Here is a 17,887-nt window from a genome sequence, read left to right as displayed (position 1 = left end):
GGAAATGGATTAATTGGAAGAGGCAGAAGGGTAGGTATTGAATTGATGTAAAAAAAGGGTAGGATTTAACAATGCCCCCCCAAAGCTGCAGCCTCCAAAACCAACCCCCTTCCCAAAGCATGCTGCCCTTGGGCACAGCCCTCGGGGCAGGATTTCCAGCTCCTGGCCATCCCTTATCCCAGCTCCTGGAAGCAGAACAGGCACCTGATGCTGAGCAGTGCCAGGTTGGGACCGTGCCACGGACAGAGCTGGGCCCTGACGGTCCCTGCTGGGCTGGCAGCAACTCCACATCCCCACACCATCCCTGGAGGAGCACAGAGCCTGGTTTTCAAGGCTCTGTCCTTTCCCAGCCCAGCTTTCCCCACCTTACCCCCACCTCCACCCACCTGAAGCAGAGGAATCGAGCACTCAGAGTACAAACATAGACACTCACTTTTACTATGCATATTAATAAATATTCTTTATTTAAATTTTTGCACATTGCGCTTTAACATATTACATCCAAAACATTTTGCAAATGGATGTCTACTTTGTAAAATCTTATATTCAGCTCCTTGTCATTCTGTACAGAATTATAGGTACAACATTACTTTGCCACTAGTTTGCTTTTTGTAAGTCTCACAGGAAGAGAAACATTGAATGAAAAGAGATGGCTTAAATTAGAAGAGAGGCTTGCACAGCTACTCAACTAAAGATACAAGCCTGGAGAAAGAACAAAATTAAGGAAATCACCTCCACCAGCCTCCCCCTGGAAAAAAAAAAAAAAAAAACAAGAAAAAAAAAAAATCACATTAATTTAAGATAAAATTTTGCCGTAAGTCACTAAATTAAGTTTGGAAGGAGAAGGCGCAGTAGTCATCTCGAGTTTCAGTGACAGACAGAGTTGGATTGGGTTCAGTTGGCTCCAGCTGTGGCCAGCCAGCTGTTGCAGACGGGCCCCTTGTGGTCGTTGAGGCGACAGTACTTGTTGAACTTCTCCTTCAGGTGCTGCCGGTACTGCTCCCGGTTGCTGTAGAAAGACTTGTTGTTTGCCATGAATGATTGGATTTCATCCTGGGAGATGAACAGTTCCTCGTCAGAAGTGCACTCTGACTCATCCTGCAATGAGAAGGGGGATTTCAGAGCTCCAGCACTGCCCTCCTGGGCAGCACATCCGACCCCAGCCCAAAGCCCAGCTGGCTGATCCAGACACCGCACTCACACAGGGCTCTGCTGCTTTGGGGTGAGAAATAGCCAATTCAGTCATTAAACAAATCCAAATCTGCTTCAGTCTTAGCACATTCCCACGGGAAGAGGATTGATTTTATTAGCGGGTTTTGAGGAAAAGGCAGGGAAAGATAAAGGGGAAAAAAAGGAGAAAGAAAATTGAGGGGAGGAAAGGTGAAAAAACAAAGAAAAGACAAAAGCAGGGAAAGAGCAAAGGATCTAAATAAGTGGAAGGAGAAGGAAAGGAGAGAGATGAAAGCTGCCCAAGGAGCCCACAGTGGGAAGCCACATTTGAGGCCTGAAGGCAGCAATAATGCCCACTTCATGTTACAGAATAATGCAGCCCTTGACAATGAGCACTTGCAACACAAGTTCTGTCACTGCATTCCAGCGACTATTTCTCCTCCTCTGAAAAGCATTCAATTATAAACTTCTCAGGGAACATGCACAAGGAACTGAATTGAACACTGGGACTCAGCTCCTCACTGGGAGTTGAGCTCTCAGCCCCGAAAATTAAAGCAGGATGCAGCGGTTACTTACAAGGAGTTCCACTAAGCTTTTGGCACCTTTTCCAGTATCAGGGACAAGTGACATTTCTGTAGGTTCTGCAAACTGTGACACATTTTTCATATGCTCAAACCAAGGCAACTGCTGGCCACTTTTGTCTGCGCTACAGCAGCTCTCAGCGTGTGTGTCTTTGGTCTTGTCGCGGTGAAACTCTGTGTGCGTGAGATTTCCTGAGCTCTCTCTGCTACCTGCATCTGCCAGACAGCTCCCAAGCTTCTGAATCTGGAATGGAAAAGAGCCTGCAATCAACTGCCAGCAGTGTTTCATGTGGAATATTCGAGTTTGAGATGGAAGCAGAAGGAAAAGGGAAGGTTCAAAGGTGAGCGAGGGGAGGTATTTACACTTAAACACGTGCCTGGGGAGCTGGGGGTGGCACATTCACCGAGTGAGTAAAAGTGCACGTGCTCAGGAACACAGAAGAGACTCCACCACAACCTAACCTAGAGGAAGGACCTCAATTCCAAAACTTGGGATGACAAGGGAACAGGAGATCCCTGCTGTCCCATTTTCAGCATAAGTCTCAATTGGAATTTAAAATCCTTCTGTAACTACTTTCAAATGTAAGCACTTAAGAGAAGCATCTGGCAGAGCCATGTTCCTTACGTGGTCATTCTCACACTTCAAAGCTTTACTTTTCTTTTTCTTCTTTTTGTTTTTGCCTTTTGTGTTGCTCTCCTCTGCATTAGCCCAGCACTCCACACAGCTGTCTCCATCCTCCTCCTTGTCGTCGCAGCGATGGACACAAGCATCGTCCCCTGCAAAACACAGCCAAGTTTCCTTTGAGATGCTGCAGCTCTGGGGGCATCAAAGCATCATCGTCTTCTTCCCAAACCTACCATTTTCATCATGGTTGCAGATGCCCTCAGTGCAGGCCACGTCCGAGCCCTCCCGGGACCCCGTTTCGCTGCCCTCCATGCTCGAGGAATAGCCACAGTCGCTGCCAGTACAGTGTGGAGATAAACCTGAGACAGAGGCCAAAATTACTGCCATCTGTAGGAACTGCTACACATTCTTTAGTTATGCCTCTAACAAGAGAGAATTCAGAGAACCCAGACAGGTTTGGGTAGGAAGGGTCCCAAAAATCATCTCGTTCCACCTCCCTGCCACGGGCAGGGACTCCTTTATAAAAACAGGTGACCACCATTCACCCCATAAATGGCAAATGCTTTTTAAAAGTGAAAAATACTGACATTTAACATACCTTTCTTGATTTTAGGTGAGCCTAATAGGGTACCACTACTAGGACAAGTGCAAGAAGTGCTTTCATTAGTAACAATTACTTCTACACAGTTGTTGGCTTCTTCGGTGCTACCACAGGCTTTGCAGCTGCTTTCCGTGAAGTTTGAGTTCTCCTTCAAACAGAAACAAAAAACATTGCAGGCACTGGAAGCAGCTCAGCCAGCACTTTGTAAAGGATCCTCTTTCCATGAGAAACACCAGCTGACACTGACTGATAACAGCATTGCTTAGAATTCTTCACGAGTACAACACAACTAAACAAAACCCCAACCAATTTACCTTGACCCACAGTCACAGCCCATTAAGGCCAGCCAAGAGATCCTGAATAATAATTGCACTTAAAGGTTCCCTCTCTCCAAAAATCCAGTGGTAATTGTCTACAAGCAGTATTTGAATCCCCAGGTTCTGGCATAACCTGAACCTCAGATTTATGATTTTGAAAAAAACCCAGAAGCTGACTTTACAAAGACTCTGCTCATCTGAAAGAGCATTAAATTCTACCAAGGCCCAAAACACAAGAAAATCCCTCACAAATTCTACCATGGAACAGTGAGCTGATGGATGAAGCCCCAAAAAGCCCTAGCTAGCCATGTTTACCTTTGCCTGATTGATTTCCTTCTCTTCTGCTGCCTGCAGAGGAGCAGGGATCTCACACACACATTTATTTTTCCTTCTGTTCTTCCGCTTTTGGCGCTTCTTCTCTTGTTTAAGCTCTCTCACTCTCTCTTCTTCTGAAAACTCTTCACAGAGCTGCTCCAATCGACTAATGCCCTGCACTTTTTCCACAGCCATCTGTTTACAAGAAGTTAGATCCAGTTACAGAAGTCATCACTGTTCAAGCTTTTTCATTTATAAAACAAGAGAAGGAAAACAGCCAGGAATGAAATCCCAGTAGCACCACTATTGACTACAGGAGAAAAATGCCCACCAAGATGCAGCCACTTGGTTTAGATTGCTGGAAACTCATGTGTGAGGGAGCTCTGGGTTGCACCTATGGCCCAGATTTACGTTTTTCAGTGAAGAGTTGCAGATTTTAATGCATTGTTAGATCTGTGATCTCTGAGCCTGTGAGAGTAAACAAGAACTAACCAGCTCAAGGTTACACTATGATCTTTCCCAAAATTATTTTTCTCCTCCTTCTCTGGTGTTTTAGAGATTTTAGAGAGAACAGTCTTTATGAGGGAAAGATGAACATAACAAAAAAGATAACTATGTCATATACTTGTGATTAATATTAAGTATTGGTGTATGTTAAAGGAGCTCTGTCTAAAGCTCAGGATCCCACAGGAACAGAGTGCATTCAGAACAAGCTGAATACAAGAGCTTGCAATCACTTTCGTAATTCAAAACCACATCCTCCATTTTTGCTCATAGACCAACCAAAAACTGTTGTAGCCTGAGCTACTTTAAATGCAATCAGGTAGAAAAACAGAATTATTAACACAGAAGGTTCAGTGTAGTGGAACGGGCAGCTTGAAAGTAAAAGCAAGCCTCAATCTTTTCTATTCCTGTTTATTCCACATGGAAACACGCTCCAGTAGTGCTGTGCATGGATGCCACACAACTCAACAAGGGATTGACTGCAACACCCTTGACACTCCTTCCATCCCAGTGCTGAAAAGCAGAAAATGAACTACAGGGACAACAGGCCCAGCAGCTCAGACACAGGTTGGACAAATGTGGAGGTTTTTACCTCAAAGCTCTTGCGTAAAGCATCCACCCCCAGGTAAAAGAGCATCTGCCACGTCTGCTCCTCAGCGCGCAGCTTCTGCCAGATGCGGTGCAGCCTCTCGTAGAGGTGGATGCCCAGGCAGGTGAGAACCTCCTCCTGGGCTATGTCTATTGTCTTGGCGTGCCTCTCTCTCCGTCTGGGGGAAAGGGGAACCAAAGCACTGTTAGAGCAGCTAGGAGGCAACCAAGGGATCAAAGCAGGGCTCATGTGTTCTCTGAGGCACAGCTGCAGCTGTGTTTGCAGGAGCAGCCTGGCAGGGCTCTGCTGTGCTGCATGCAGATGCAAAATAGAAAGGAACAGGTCAAAGCCACCACTGTGAAGTAGCACTGCGCCTTCTCACTATGCCACCTCTGGCTTCGGGTGCCATAACCTGCTCTTCCTTTAGTTTAAATGCCAGAGATGCAATTCTTTTGTGTCCTAAAATTTGCTAGAAATCACAGCAATTATTTCACCATCAGTTAGCTCAAGCTGAACAAACACAAAGGGCATTTTGTACATTACTTACCGTGCAGAGTAAAAACATTTCAGTATTAATCTGTTCATTATTAATCTATTATCTAGAAATCTGGTCAATCTGTTAAGGTAAAACTACTATGAAAGGATTTACCCTCCTCATTAAACAGTTATAACTGAGCTTTAAAGGTACTGAGGCTGGAACTAGATGATCTTTAATGTCACTTCCAACTCATTCTATCATTCTCCAATACTGAGCTCAGAACTTTTCACTGGATGGTTTAAAGATGCTTAAAAAAAGGCTCAGAAATACACAAACTGCAACAAAACCAACTTGAATACTTGGCATTTGGCAAAACTCAACGAAGGCTCTCTTTCTATTTCGCATATTTGAACACCTCAGTGGACAAGCAGGCAGCTCAGGGAGTGAACAAGGTCACTCCTTCCTTCCAAAGCACAGCCGACACCTTCCAAGCGCTCTCTCCGAGCCTACACCGGTACAGATATCCACAACCACGAGTTCATCACACAGCAAAGAGGCAAAAAGCCACTTTGGGCAAAGACATTGGAGAGTCAAATAAAGAAGCAAAGCGCTAGATAGCCCACTCTAGCCAATTACATACTCATACCCTCCTGCGAACTCGGGCTCGGCCCGGCCCAAGAGGTGCGCGATGAAGTCGGTCTCGCAGCACACGTGGATGTGGCGCTCGTGGGGGCAGCAGCGCAGCCCCTCGTACAGGGCAGCACAGTAACCCTTCTCCTTGCTGCAGTCCAGCTCCCCAATCAGGATGTTGTAGGCACGCAGCACTTTGTTCTTGCAGTCAGTGCAAAATCTGGGGGGAAAGAACGGGATCAGGCTCGGTGCACCCAAACGCGCTGGGTGAGCGGTGATGTGTCTGAGCTGGGGTGTGAGAGAACTCTCCCTCCGCCTTCAAAAATGTAATTATAATAGCATTCTTATTATAGTAATTAGTATAGTATCTTCTGGCTATGATCCACCTAAATTGACCATGAATTACCCCATCTATTCTACATTACATACCCTGGATATCAAACTTCTGTCCTGAGACCCATGGAGTGGAGCCCACCCAGCGAATCCTTGATTTGAAGAAATTCCCACACAGAATTCAACTCAAAGATCAGAAATCTCAGCAGTGAGCAAGTACTGCAAACCAGGGCAAAATCCCTCTCTGAAGTAACACATACCACATTCACCTTCTAGCAATTCTTTCAAGTGTACTCAAGTGAGTGATAACAAACAAGGCAAAGTATCCTCTGGTGCCTGCTGTACAAGAGTGAACCTTGTTTCCACTACAAACATATTTTGAATTATTAGATTGCTGTGCTGATGGCCAAACGAGGGTTATTTATAACACAACGTACTCATTTTAAACATGTGACAGCTCATGTGTGACAGGAGTATACTTATAATTAAAATACAAGCAAATTAAGCTCATTCTGTGTCATAAGAGGAGTAACCTTCAAGAGGCTACCAGATCTCTTGCTGGATGACTCTAAAAATGCAAGTCAGACAAGCTGCTCACATTTCAGCTCAAAGCTGCCTCCCCATGCCAGCTCTGGATGGTGTTTTTCCCTTTCCTAGTGTCTCCAGCCATTTGACAGCATTAAATCAAACATATTTTGCTGTTAAACCTACGATACCTGTCTGCTTTCTGTGGTGGAAGGAGAGAAAACAGCAGTATTATTGCAGGTTAGCACCAGGAAGGCAGCCAAGGCAGTGTTTAATGTCACAGGAGATTAAAGTTATTTTGTTTCCAAAGTGTTATTTCCACAGTACCGCCACCCCCGCGCCCATCTGTGCCCCCACAGTTGATATCAGAACCTTGAGACTGCTGGAAATGAAAACTTTTCAATCAGCACGGCAGGTCCTGTGCACATGCAACTATAATTTAATGGTTTATTTCTGCCCTGCAAGAGAGACTGAACAGCACCAGGCACAAACAAGTGGTTTAGAACAGTGCTTTAAAGGCAACACCAAGCCCAAAATCTGCTTGCACTAGTGCAGTTTGCAGGATTCTGAAATGGCACACGCTCCCTGAAAGCCTGAAAACAGGCAGAGCCCAAGAGCAGTGAAAGAGTGAATGAGAACACACAGTTTCTAAACACTGAACTGTAAATCATAATGTAATCCTACTAAAAAAAATTAAGACAAGCAGCTGTGATTTCATCAGAGGTCTCCACATCTCCCCTTTCATGTAACACAAAGAACATTCCACCATCTTTGTGACATCAACCATCCCAGTGCAGCCTGGCAAAGTCCCCCATCACCACCAAGCTGAAATCTACAGTTTCACAAGAAAAAGCCCTCTGCATTTTGAGCATTCTGGCCTCACAAAGCCATGTATTCCCCCCAGGAAGGTGCCTGCTCCCCTCACACACCTGTGTTTCCGTAGGTAGGTTTCCAAGGTTTCTAGGAGGCAGCTGGAGTCGATCAGAACCACTTCATCCCTGCACTCCTGGGACATCAGCTCCCACACATCCATCCAGCAACCCCTGTGTGGAAATGACACCAAACTCTTCCTCACCCTGCTGGGAGGCAGCAAGGAAGCCCAGCAGAGCCTCATTCTTTACCTGACTGCTCCCTGGGAAGGTCCATAGCAGAAAATGATGCTACACTTGTTCTCTTTCCTCTTCCTGTCTTCTCTACTTTTCTTAACTGCTCTTAATTTCTTTGAACTGAGTCTGCTACTGCTCCTTTCACTGTCACATAGTATTACCAAACATTTTTCAGACCTATAACATATATATTATCAGCTAGTTATTCTTCCTAAACAAGTCCTATGGAAAATGCTGCTCTGTTCCTTAATTAAATTTGAATTCTTTATAGGTTAAGCCTTAATATCTATGAAAGTTTGAGTTAGAATTGAGATGCAGATTTTGCTGTCCATGTTTATAACCCAGACTCACCATGACTTTCTAATGTTACAGCTGCAAACCAGTTGTGATTTTCAGAATATCACTTTAAAGATAAACAAATACAAGTTTGAATCAGGTGAAGATGATTTGGTAAAACAGCAAAAGAAAAAAACAAAACAAAAAAAAAAAACACCAAACAACTTTCACTATAAAACACCCTACCCTAAATTTCAAAAATCTGTTAGAATATCAAATAACTTTACAATTCATATTTGGATGTGCTAAAAGTGACAAAAAATGGACTTTAAATAACAAGTCATGTTGCTTACAGGCTTGTGTACACTTGACACTTTATCAGAATGGTCATTTCTGTCTTATGGACACAACAGAGCAGGAAAATGAGAAGCAGCAGCCCTGTTTCCTAATTAGAGGAGCTCTGTGTGCCATTTCCCACTTTGCCAGGTCCTAGGGCTTGCATTTAGGAGAGTTTCAAATGCTCCTGAGCCCCAAACGGAGCTGAGGAGCCAAAAGCCAGGCCCAGAGTGAGGCCATCAAGTAACCCTGGAGTGGCATTAGCTGCTTACATAACCCCTCTAATTAAACACACTGCTCCAGCTCAAAGCCTTTTTGTGTGGAGGAAATGCCCAACAGATGCAACTCATCTCAAGAGTTTCTTGTGAAGATGTGGAGCAGGAGCTCCATGTTGGTAAATGAAGTTTGTTCTGTGACAGCTGAGTGCCTCCACAGCCCAGCCAGAGCCTGTGCCCACTGCAGGCAGATTTATTTGAATTTATATAAATGCTGATACACTCTGGGATTCAGCTGAGGAGGGGAGGGCAAGTCCTGCCTCTTTAGCAAACTGCTCTGCTTGTCCACAGACCATGTTCTCTGATAACCCCCAGGTTTCACCTGCAGAGTATAAATTATTGCTCTTCCTCATATCCCCTATTAACCTGCCAACATCCAAAGGGGGTTTATTCCAGCATGAACTGGGAAAATAAAAGCAGCATTTTCCTCTCTATTCATTCAGCTTCAGAATTGTTCTACCTTGCCCAAGTGCAGGTTCCACAGCATCTGTTCTCACACAGAAAAGATTAAGCTTACTAAATATAAAAAACCCCAAACCCACTTTCATGATGCTATGAATTTGCTTTAATTGAAAAATAAATGTATATATCTACACCCCTATACTCTAAGGATCTTGTGTAACACAAGCTTTAAACTAATTTTGTGAAAGGCCTGTAACCAAAATATAATAGAAGGTAATGATTAGTTCCCAGTATCCTCCTCAAGCAGCACAAGCAAAAATCAAGTGTCAAATTCCACATGCCTGCTATCCCAGGGGATTTAACTAAACCCAGGAGACTCCAATCTGCATAGAAAAATACATATCCTGTAACAGGAAACCATGAACAAGCTTTCACAGGTTGGAGGCTTAAGCAGCAGCAGAACACAGCTGAGTAAAAATGGTCCAGACACTCCAATTAAGCCCGAGAGACTAATTTATTGGTCATCATATGAAAAAAAAAAAAGGAGCCACCCCACAAACAAGAAACCTCCCTAAAATCCACAATAGATTTACAGGGAGTGTTTTTCTGCTTAACCAGCTGGAATAAATAATTTCAACTTCAAGACAGAGGCATATATGCATATTGTTCAGTGGTGTATTCAAAACATGCTGTCACTTTTGAGAAAATCTATTTTATGGAGTTCCAGTTTTAACCCTGCATCCAACCACAATAAAGCCCTTGGTTAACAGTTGTGCAAGGCATTTTTAATAATCCCAAGCAAAATGATGTATATTTATTTAGCATGTACCCTTTGACCTAAATGTGAGAAAATCTGCTGAGCAACCATTTTGGTCTAGAGCACAGAAACCAGTTTGTCTTTCTAATAGCATTGTTTATATCACAGTGCAGAAGCCATCCATGCCCAAAACTCCTGGTGCTTCTCTTCCTCTCCCCAACAACTATTTAGGTCTGCTACAATCCAACTGCTACTCTGGCAAGCAGATCAGAGCATAAAAATTGATCTCAATGCTTAAAAATAAATTAGTCTCAATACTTTGCTTCCTTAAAATATTTCAGTTGTGCATGTTAAACACAGACTTACCCCAAAGGTTTTGGTTTGTGTGTGTCCAGGGAGTGTAGCTGACACCTTTTGTTCTTCTTACTTTTGGGAATTGCATCAATCATGTCATTCAGTTTGGACCTATGGAAAAAAAAAAGTGAGGAACTTTGTATTCTGAAAACCACTGGATCAGGTTACACTACCTCACTCTCCCCACCTCAATCTCAACTCTGCACTAACCTTCCCTGCTTTTCCTGCTAACTGGAGCAAGAAGAACAAGCTGAAGCCAACTGGAAGGCCAAGACACACTGTGCTGAGCACTCCCTGTTTGCTCTGCTGACAGCTCAGGAACTAATGGCACTGGGGAATTTATTGTGCTCACCAAGCCCAGAAGGTTTCACTTTCTCAGTGTTACCTTTCTACCCAAGTGCAGCAAACTTTGGTGGAAAAAATTAACACTTTTATTTTTTTACAAGCCAGGTAATGAGGCACACACTCTTCTTCCAGAGACCACAAAAACCCCGCAGCGCCTGCACCAGATTAAGGACCAAACATTAAACATTGGCATCTTCCAACTGCAATCATGGCACCGCAACTGGTGCTACCAAAGATTAGGTTTGTTTTTCCCCCAGTTTAGGCAACAAGCAGCTGTAATTATGGATGTTGAAGAGGAGAATGTGCTGCGACAACTCAGCATCACCACGAAGGCGACGCAGAGAGCGAGGACGGCCCGAGCAGACACTGACCCATGCACGTAGAAGAGCGTGTAGAGCTTCTTGGCATCAGTCATGCAGCTGCGGGTGACCGAGAGCACCCCCTTGGGCCCCACGGTGAGGGGCTCCAGGGCAGGGTTCCCTGACTCCACCAGCTGCGAGAAGAGGCGCTCCACGCTGCGCCGGCAGCCCACGCACGGCACCAGCTGCGACAGCGCGCTCAGCACCTCCCGCGACGTCACCATCATGGCAATGTTCAGGTCCTGCTGCTTCAGCATGCTGTGTCTCTGCAAAAAAAACCACCACAAACATCAAATCATTCCTTATTCTCATTCCTATTTGCTTATTCTCTGGGTTTTTCTCCTCTTTGTTGCTTCCTTTCACCGCAAACGCTGCTTCAGAATAACCGTCCCAAGAATGGGATGGTCCCACAATAACCATCCTGTCCCAACTGGGAAATTCTTTGTCTCCACCTCAGCACAGATGTTGCAGGAAAAGGTCTCACACACACCAACTCCAAGTTTTCACCTTCTACTCACACTCCTTTTGTCTTTGGCACACAAATTCATAAACTCTCGTTGGCTTTTATGGAAATCTCATTTACAACCAGCTCGTTCTGCTCGTGACAATTTAGCAGTATTTTTCCTGGAAGGCTAAAAGCCATTTCCCATTACAATCCTACTAGCTGGAATTAAAGAAAGCACACATTACTACTCAGGGTGAAGCCTTTGACTTCAGTAGGGAACACCCAATGTGTGCTATGAATAGAACATTAATGAGAACACCTTCTAATATTGCTGACGTCAATAAACAATTGGAGATGTGTCTCCTGGACCCTGTGTCAAACACATCCAGGCACACGTCCTCACAAAAAGCACATACCCTTCTAGTCCTCACTGCTGAATTACTGCCTTGGCTTTCAGCAGCACTGGAGTGCCACCAGCAGAGCTGTGCAGAGCACAGAGTCCCTTCCTCATACCCCAACACACAAACACACACTTGAGTTGTATTTTCACAGGGATTGTCACACCACCAGAGAATTCTCTGTTTTATTGTCACATCACACCACTCAAACACTCTCCATGCACAAAGGACTTGTCACAACTCCTGGGAAAGGAAGAAAAGGCCACACAATACAGCAGAATTCCCATCCACTGAAAAGAGCAAGTGCTCTCAGCTCCTTCTATGCAATATGGAGAGCAGAGGTACCATCAGGTAACATTTAAGGTTTGTGCTCCTAGAGGAAGGCCCATTAAATCACTGCCAAGCACTCTCACTGTGCAATAACTCCGTTTCCTGTAATTAATTTCAGGAGCCACAGCAAAGCAGGAATGAGCTATTTTCACAGCCCAGCTGCACTTGGCATGCAGCACATGTCTGCACTGCTGCTGTCAGCCCTGAGAGAGGCAGCCCTGCAACTGCAGAGCTGCAACCTCTGCCCATCAAGTGGCACCACCCTGCAGCTGCTACAGGTGCCACAGTGCTACAGTTTTTGCCAGAAGTTGGCACATCAGTCTCTAGGATTAGTTTCTGGGTACCACAAAACCAATTCTCACTACTGATCTCTATAAAATCCACAAATTGGCACAAAAATTCCACCCTGGTATGGGCACTGATCATAATAACCCAATCTTGAGCAATCCACACTTCCACTTCAAAGGGTGGTTCAAAACTGCTCAGAAAAACAAAAATCAGGATGTATTTAGAAGCTGCAGCTCCCACTGTGAGTGCTGAGCTCTCAGACTTGCAGCAATTGCCTCCTGACAAGACAACGTGCAATAAATGCTGAGGAATCCAGAGCACAACTGAGCCCAGTGCACTTTGGTACCAAGGTGTGATTGCTCCCAGGTGCTGACGTGTCTGAGGCATTCCAGGAGTCACAACCTCCTGGAGAAGCAAAAAACACAAACCTGAGGAAAGCAAAAATCTCACTTTGTAGGAAACATGATTTACCTGGATGAACTGCTTCAGCTGTGTGCTGTTATTCTGATGTCCATCGAGGTTCAGCACATTATCAGGAAATTCCATCACCATCTATACAAGAGAGGAAAAACATTTTAAAGAGGAGCTTTCAGACAAAACAAATGAAAAAAAAAAAAAAAACCAAACAAACAGAGCATTAGTTGCTTTACTTTCTTGAGGGAAATAAGACTGAAATTATGTTAAATGCTCATTCTTTTCATATAATTACTGGAGCTTGGGAAAGGATAAAAGTAACTATTTCAGATAGTGAATGTCTCAGTAAAGCAATAAATGCTTCATTAATATAATGTTCTAGAGGCAGTTTATAAATGACAACTCTTAAATAGCTGTTAGAAAGCAAAAGTTGCTAAATGGACCATCAGTGTTTATATCATCATCTGCATGACTTGAGACCCTGCTTCAATTAAAAAAAAACAAAAACAAAAAAAACAACAACCCAACAAAACAACTTCAACATCAAATGGACCCAACAGCTTAACTCGATTTATAAAGCTCTGAGGAAACAGTCACAACAGTTTAATGACAGAGTCGACTCCTCCAAAGGCTAATTTCAAACCATATTAACCCAACAAGGTACTCCAAGGCATAGTTTGCTTTGTGTGATTGCAGCTGCGACTCTCAAGAGGCTCAAAGCAAAATGTTAAGCCTACAGAAGAATGTGATTACTTGTAAGTAATTAATAACATTTCTTATCAAATTACTGAAAAACAAAGAGGGCAATTTCTTGAGAGGAGGCAGAAATCGGCAAAGTAACTTTCAGTCAAAAATCCAACTGTGCAACCACGGAATAAAACGAAAGCAACTAGAAAAATGTGTAAAGCCTGGCTGAGCTCCCTTCCCTGTCCAAACTGAGAAACAGGGAACTTGTCAATATGAACACTGAAAGTTCACTTCAAAATCTGAAAGGCAAAACAACAACTTTGGTTAATAACCCCAATGCAAATGAGCACCAAATAAAACTGTCTGATTCAGCCCTTCTCCTCCCTGCACCTCCCTCAGCTGTCTGGGGAAGGCACAATTCCCTGCTGCCTGCCTGATCACCAGCACTCCCTCCAGAGCACTCCACGCTCACTGCTGCAGGCACCGAGCACCTCTCCAAAACAAACAGCATTTCTAGAGAACAAGGCACTGTTCTGCTGCCCCGTGTGCCCCAATGCGAGGTTGGCACAGCTGCCTCATCTGTGCGCAGAGCAGTGCCAATCCTGACCCCAGCTCCCTCACCCCTGAGCCATCCCCCCACCAGTTTCTGCTGCAGATCTGGAGGTTCCCTACACCACTAATGTGGTGTTTCTGTGGGCCAGGAGCTACAAGCAAAAGTAAAAGTTTTATCTGCTAATAACAGAGACAAGAGATAAATCTGCCCATTTCTCCCCCCTCACCTTCATCTCCCACTATCAGACAACACCCTGAGGTATTTTGTACGACAGAGCAAAAGAATCAAAGACTAAATTAATTCGTGTGTCTGATGAGATTTTATTAAGTGGTTAAACATCAACCACCATCACACCCTGAACTGGAAGGGGGAAAAAAAAATCCTGTAATACCACATCAAATGGAATGCCTTCTAGAAACCATAAAAGCTGCTTAAGAAATGAAAAGGGTTCAATACTGAAACCTCCTTTAATTTCTGGCTGAGCCAGGAGGAACAGGGAAGTGAGGAGGTGAAGAATCCACCCAGGGCAGCAGCATCTCCCTGCACCTGAGCTGCTTCCTGGCTACTACAAAGCAAATTCCAGATGAGGAGCACACGGGCCATTCACTCCTCATTTGCAATCACTAATCACTGATCCCACATTTAAGGCACAGATTAACTCTTTCAGCTGACTGCTCCCACTATTTTTAAAATTTGAGTTTTCAAAGAGGTAACAGAAGCCAGTCACTATCAATAACCACCATTAGTTTTTAAAGATAGTGCTGCAGATGTAAAATTCTGTTTCAAAGGCAGCTGCATGTCTTGTAATAGCTCTCATTAAGTATTTAAAAAATAAATTATAGATGACAGACAAGGAAGCTCAGAGTTCATTCACTTGCTGCTGCAGAATTTTTTTTTAATAAAAGCCTCCAGAAACCACCTAGAAATCCAAACACTGTAACAACAGTAAGAGAATGACAAAAAAAATGGACATAAGGTAAGATTTCTTCATGGTGAGGATGACTTGCACTTGCATAAATGCCTTTTCTCCAGATGGATATAAAACTGATTTACAGCTAGAGGACCCTTTCAATTGTGAGGATGGTGTAAAAAGCAGCAGGGCAGCAGCAACACAGTGCAATTACACAAAGTTTGGGCCTGGTATTAAATTCTGGCACTAAACCACAAATGGCATTCTAGGTTTGCTGAAGTCATCCACCTGGTAGAGCTGAATTTTCACTCTCAACCTATTACACACAACAAAAATAACAAGAGCATGGCAAGGCTACATGACACAAACGAATGGGTAATGTTTATAAGGAGTCCAGGAAGGATTAAAAAAAATAAAAAAAAAATAAAAAAAAAGGAGAGAAATCCAAGAGCTTAAAACCACATGGAAAATGAATGGGCAAAACAACTTTCAAGGTGTGGCCAAGACACCAAAAAACTCAGACTTTCACTATTCGTGCACAGTCTGGGTTTTCCAGGTCATCAGCCCCCCAGGAGAGGCAGATCCTGCTTTGGACAGCTTGAGAGGAAACTCTGAACACAGCTAACCAGAGAGAAGCCAAAACCAGGGATTGTATTTGGTAAATTAATAATATGCCACCATTCACATTGATCAAAACTAAAATACAGCAATAGGACTTCCTTCAAATGCTGCAAAACCAGACAGGGCCTGTCTGAGGACATTCAACACTTTTGTTCTGGAAGGTGGAAGAATGGTTTGGGTTGGAAGGGACCTTGAGGATCGTCCAGTTCCACCCCTCTGCCATGTGCAAGGACACCTTCCTTGGCTGATAAAACTCAGGGATTCTTCCATCCTAAACATTAGTTTAGGAATTTAAATCACTTGAAGTAACAACAGTTACTCTTCCACTATCATGAGAAATCAAATTCTAATCATTAAGATTCCAAGTTTACTAAGTGCAATATTATTTTCAACACATTTTGCTGCTTTAAGAATTAAAATAAAGAGCAACTGGCTAGTTAGAGATTTTTTTTTTTTCCATTTGCTCCGTGTTCTCCTACAATGCAATTTCTGTGTTCTCCTACAATGCAATTTTTGAACCTTCCTCTAAACTCACGAGGAGAAGGACCAGAGAACCTCCGAGCTGCATTTAGCTGATTTTTCCACTGAATCTTCTGGAAACGGCCAAACCACGTTTTCCAACTCCCAGCACCACCCTGAAACGGGAACTCTCAGATTTGTTACATTTCTGCAGGCTCGATAAGCCCGACTTCACGCCGAAGCTCTGGAAAACGCCTTTAGCCTTTTTCTTGCCTGTGTGAGAGCAGAACAATCGGGCGGTTTTAAGCCGGGTTTAACGTTAACATGGCTCCCTTCCTTCCCAGCAGAAAAATGGCTTTGCTCCACCCTTGAGCACCGAGCCACGCTCGTGGCTCCGGCACAACTTGTGCACAGGCCCCGGCACGGCGGTAACTCCCTCATTATGCGGCTCGCCCGCTCTCAGAGCCGGCCATCAGATAAAAAAAGTTGCCACATTGAGCTCTGCTAACCCCAAGTGTTGCAAAGTCCCAAAGATTAACGCCGCGGGAGCCCGAGGAGGAGCCAGCGAGGCCCGGCGAGGAGGAAAGGCCCGGCCCGGGGAATTGCAACACGCGGGAGGCGCGGGAGCAGCGGGACGGGCGGCGGGGACTCACCGTGAGGGTGTCATCGATGTAGAGGGGGATCTGCCTCTTCTCGAAGGGGAACTCCTCCTCGCCGTCCCGGCACACCGCCACCAGCCGCGCCATCGCTGCTGCTGCTGCCGCTTCCTCCCCGCTCCAGCCTGCGGGCGGCCCCGGCCGGAGGTAAACACCCGCCGCGCTTCCCCGCCACACTTTCACCAGCAGCCGGCACCCAGCCTGCGCTCCCCATCGCCTGATTCACCACGCCGAGCCCGGCCCACCCACCCCGCCGGGAGGGGACCCGCGCGGGCCGGCAACGGGCCGGGAATGCGGCAGCACACGGGCACGGCGCGGGGGGAGCGCGGGCAGAGCCCCGGGGAGAGGGGGAGGTGGAGATCACAACGGGGAGACGGAGCCCCGGGCGGGGATGGGGATGGAGCCCGCGGGGGAAAATGGAGCCGCCACGGGGAGATGGAGCCGCCACCCCCCGCCCGCCACCGGCCCAGCGCGGCCGCCGGGACCCGCCCAGCCCGGCGCGGCTCTGCGGCTCCTCCGCCGCCCCCGGCCCGCGCGGGGGGAGCCCAGCCCAGCCCGGCGCTGCCCCGGGCGCCCCGCGGAGCGGCCCCAGCGCCCGCCCCGCCGCCTCCCCGCGGGCTGCAGCTCGGCTGCCCCGGCAGACCCACCCCTTCCTCCCGTTGCTGCGCGGCCTCGCCCGGCTCCCCACGCGGGGCTGCGCTGGCGGGGAGCCGCCCGGCGCGGCGGGGAGAGCCCCATGCTGCCGCCCGTACCCTCGCCCCCCCCCCGGGAGCGCTGCCCGCGGCCGGCGGGCCCTTACCGGCTGCTGGCGGCGCTGGGCGGCCCGGGCGCTGTGACAGGCGGGCGGCACCGCGGGTCCCGGAGCCGCCTCCTCCCTGCCCGCCCCGGGGCCGCCCCGCCCCGCTCTCGCGAGAGCCGCGGGCACCGCCCGGGCCCGCCCCGGGCACCGGCCTGGCCTCGAGGCCGTGGGGCGCTGCGGCCGCTCCGGGCGGCCCTGAGGGACGCGGGGCTCTGCCCGGGGGCGTCGGGAACGGCTCCCGGCGGTGCCAGGAACGGCCCCCGGGCCGGCGGTTGGGCCGGGAGCGGGTGCCGGCCCCGGGGCGTTGGGGGTTACAACGAGCGGGGCCGGCCCGGGCGTTACCGCGAGTGCGAACGGCCCCGCCGGCAGCGCGGGCTGATAAAGCCGCGCCGAGATCAACGCTCTGAGGCACGGCCAGGGGCGGGTTTTGGGGTGTCCTGTGCAGGGAT

The 17,887-nt window shown here is 46.8% G+C and overlaps 1 protein-coding gene across 5 annotated transcripts; it reads right to left on the bottom strand.

Annotated features, from left to right (window-relative positions):
- Positions 1–473: 473 nt before the first annotated feature.
- Positions 474–17,513, bottom strand: GGNBP2 (gametogenetin binding protein 2). Of its 5 annotated transcripts, XM_058817820.1 has the most exons (14): positions 17,439–17,513; positions 16,637–16,764; positions 12,811–12,891; positions 10,891–11,144; positions 10,187–10,285; positions 7,598–7,711; positions 5,821–6,030; positions 4,706–4,880; positions 3,610–3,804; positions 2,975–3,125; positions 2,610–2,735; positions 2,377–2,528; positions 1,747–1,995; positions 755–1,098 (listed from the first exon to the last, which is right to left on the bottom strand). In XM_058817820.1, exons 2-14 carry the CDS (start codon positions 16,727–16,729, stop codon positions 895–897), a joined length of 2,103 nt encoding a protein of 700 aa, XP_058673803.1. In that variant the 5' UTR covers positions 16,730–16,764; positions 17,439–17,513; the 3' UTR covers positions 755–894. The 5 variants fall into 5 exon arrangements, with proteins under 5 accessions (XP_058673806.1, XP_058673803.1, XP_058673802.1 ...); XM_058817823.1 differs by lacking the exons at positions 755–1,098; positions 17,439–17,513 and adding an exon at positions 474–748 and having other exon boundaries at positions 16,637–16,804; XM_058817819.1 differs by lacking the exon at positions 17,439–17,513 and having other exon boundaries at positions 16,637–16,800.
- Positions 17,514–17,887: the final 374 nt, after the last annotated feature.

Source organism: Ammospiza caudacuta, chromosome 20, assembly GCF_027887145.1.
Source record: "Ammospiza caudacuta isolate bAmmCau1 chromosome 20, bAmmCau1.pri, whole genome shotgun sequence".
NCBI classification, from domain to species: domain Eukaryota; kingdom Metazoa; phylum Chordata; class Aves; order Passeriformes; family Passerellidae; genus Ammospiza; species Ammospiza caudacuta.
Note: the sequence above shows the minus strand (reverse complement) of the source record. Positions and strands in the feature narration are given on the sequence as shown.

Bases quoted from the DNA above. Each gene is read 5' to 3' on its own strand.
- GGNBP2 (XM_058817820.1), bottom strand. From the start codon at position 16,729: ATGGCGCGGCTGGTGGCGGTGTGCCGGGACGGCGAGGAGGAGTTCCCC. The intron at 3,126-3,609 runs GTAAACATGGCT...TTCTGTTTGAAG, and splicing joins AGGAAATCAATCAGGCAAAG to GAGAACTCAAACTTCACGGA. The intron at 2,529-2,609 runs GTAGGTTTGGGA...TGTGTTTTGCAG, and splicing joins CTGCAACCATGATGAAAATG to GGGACGATGCTTGTGTCCAT.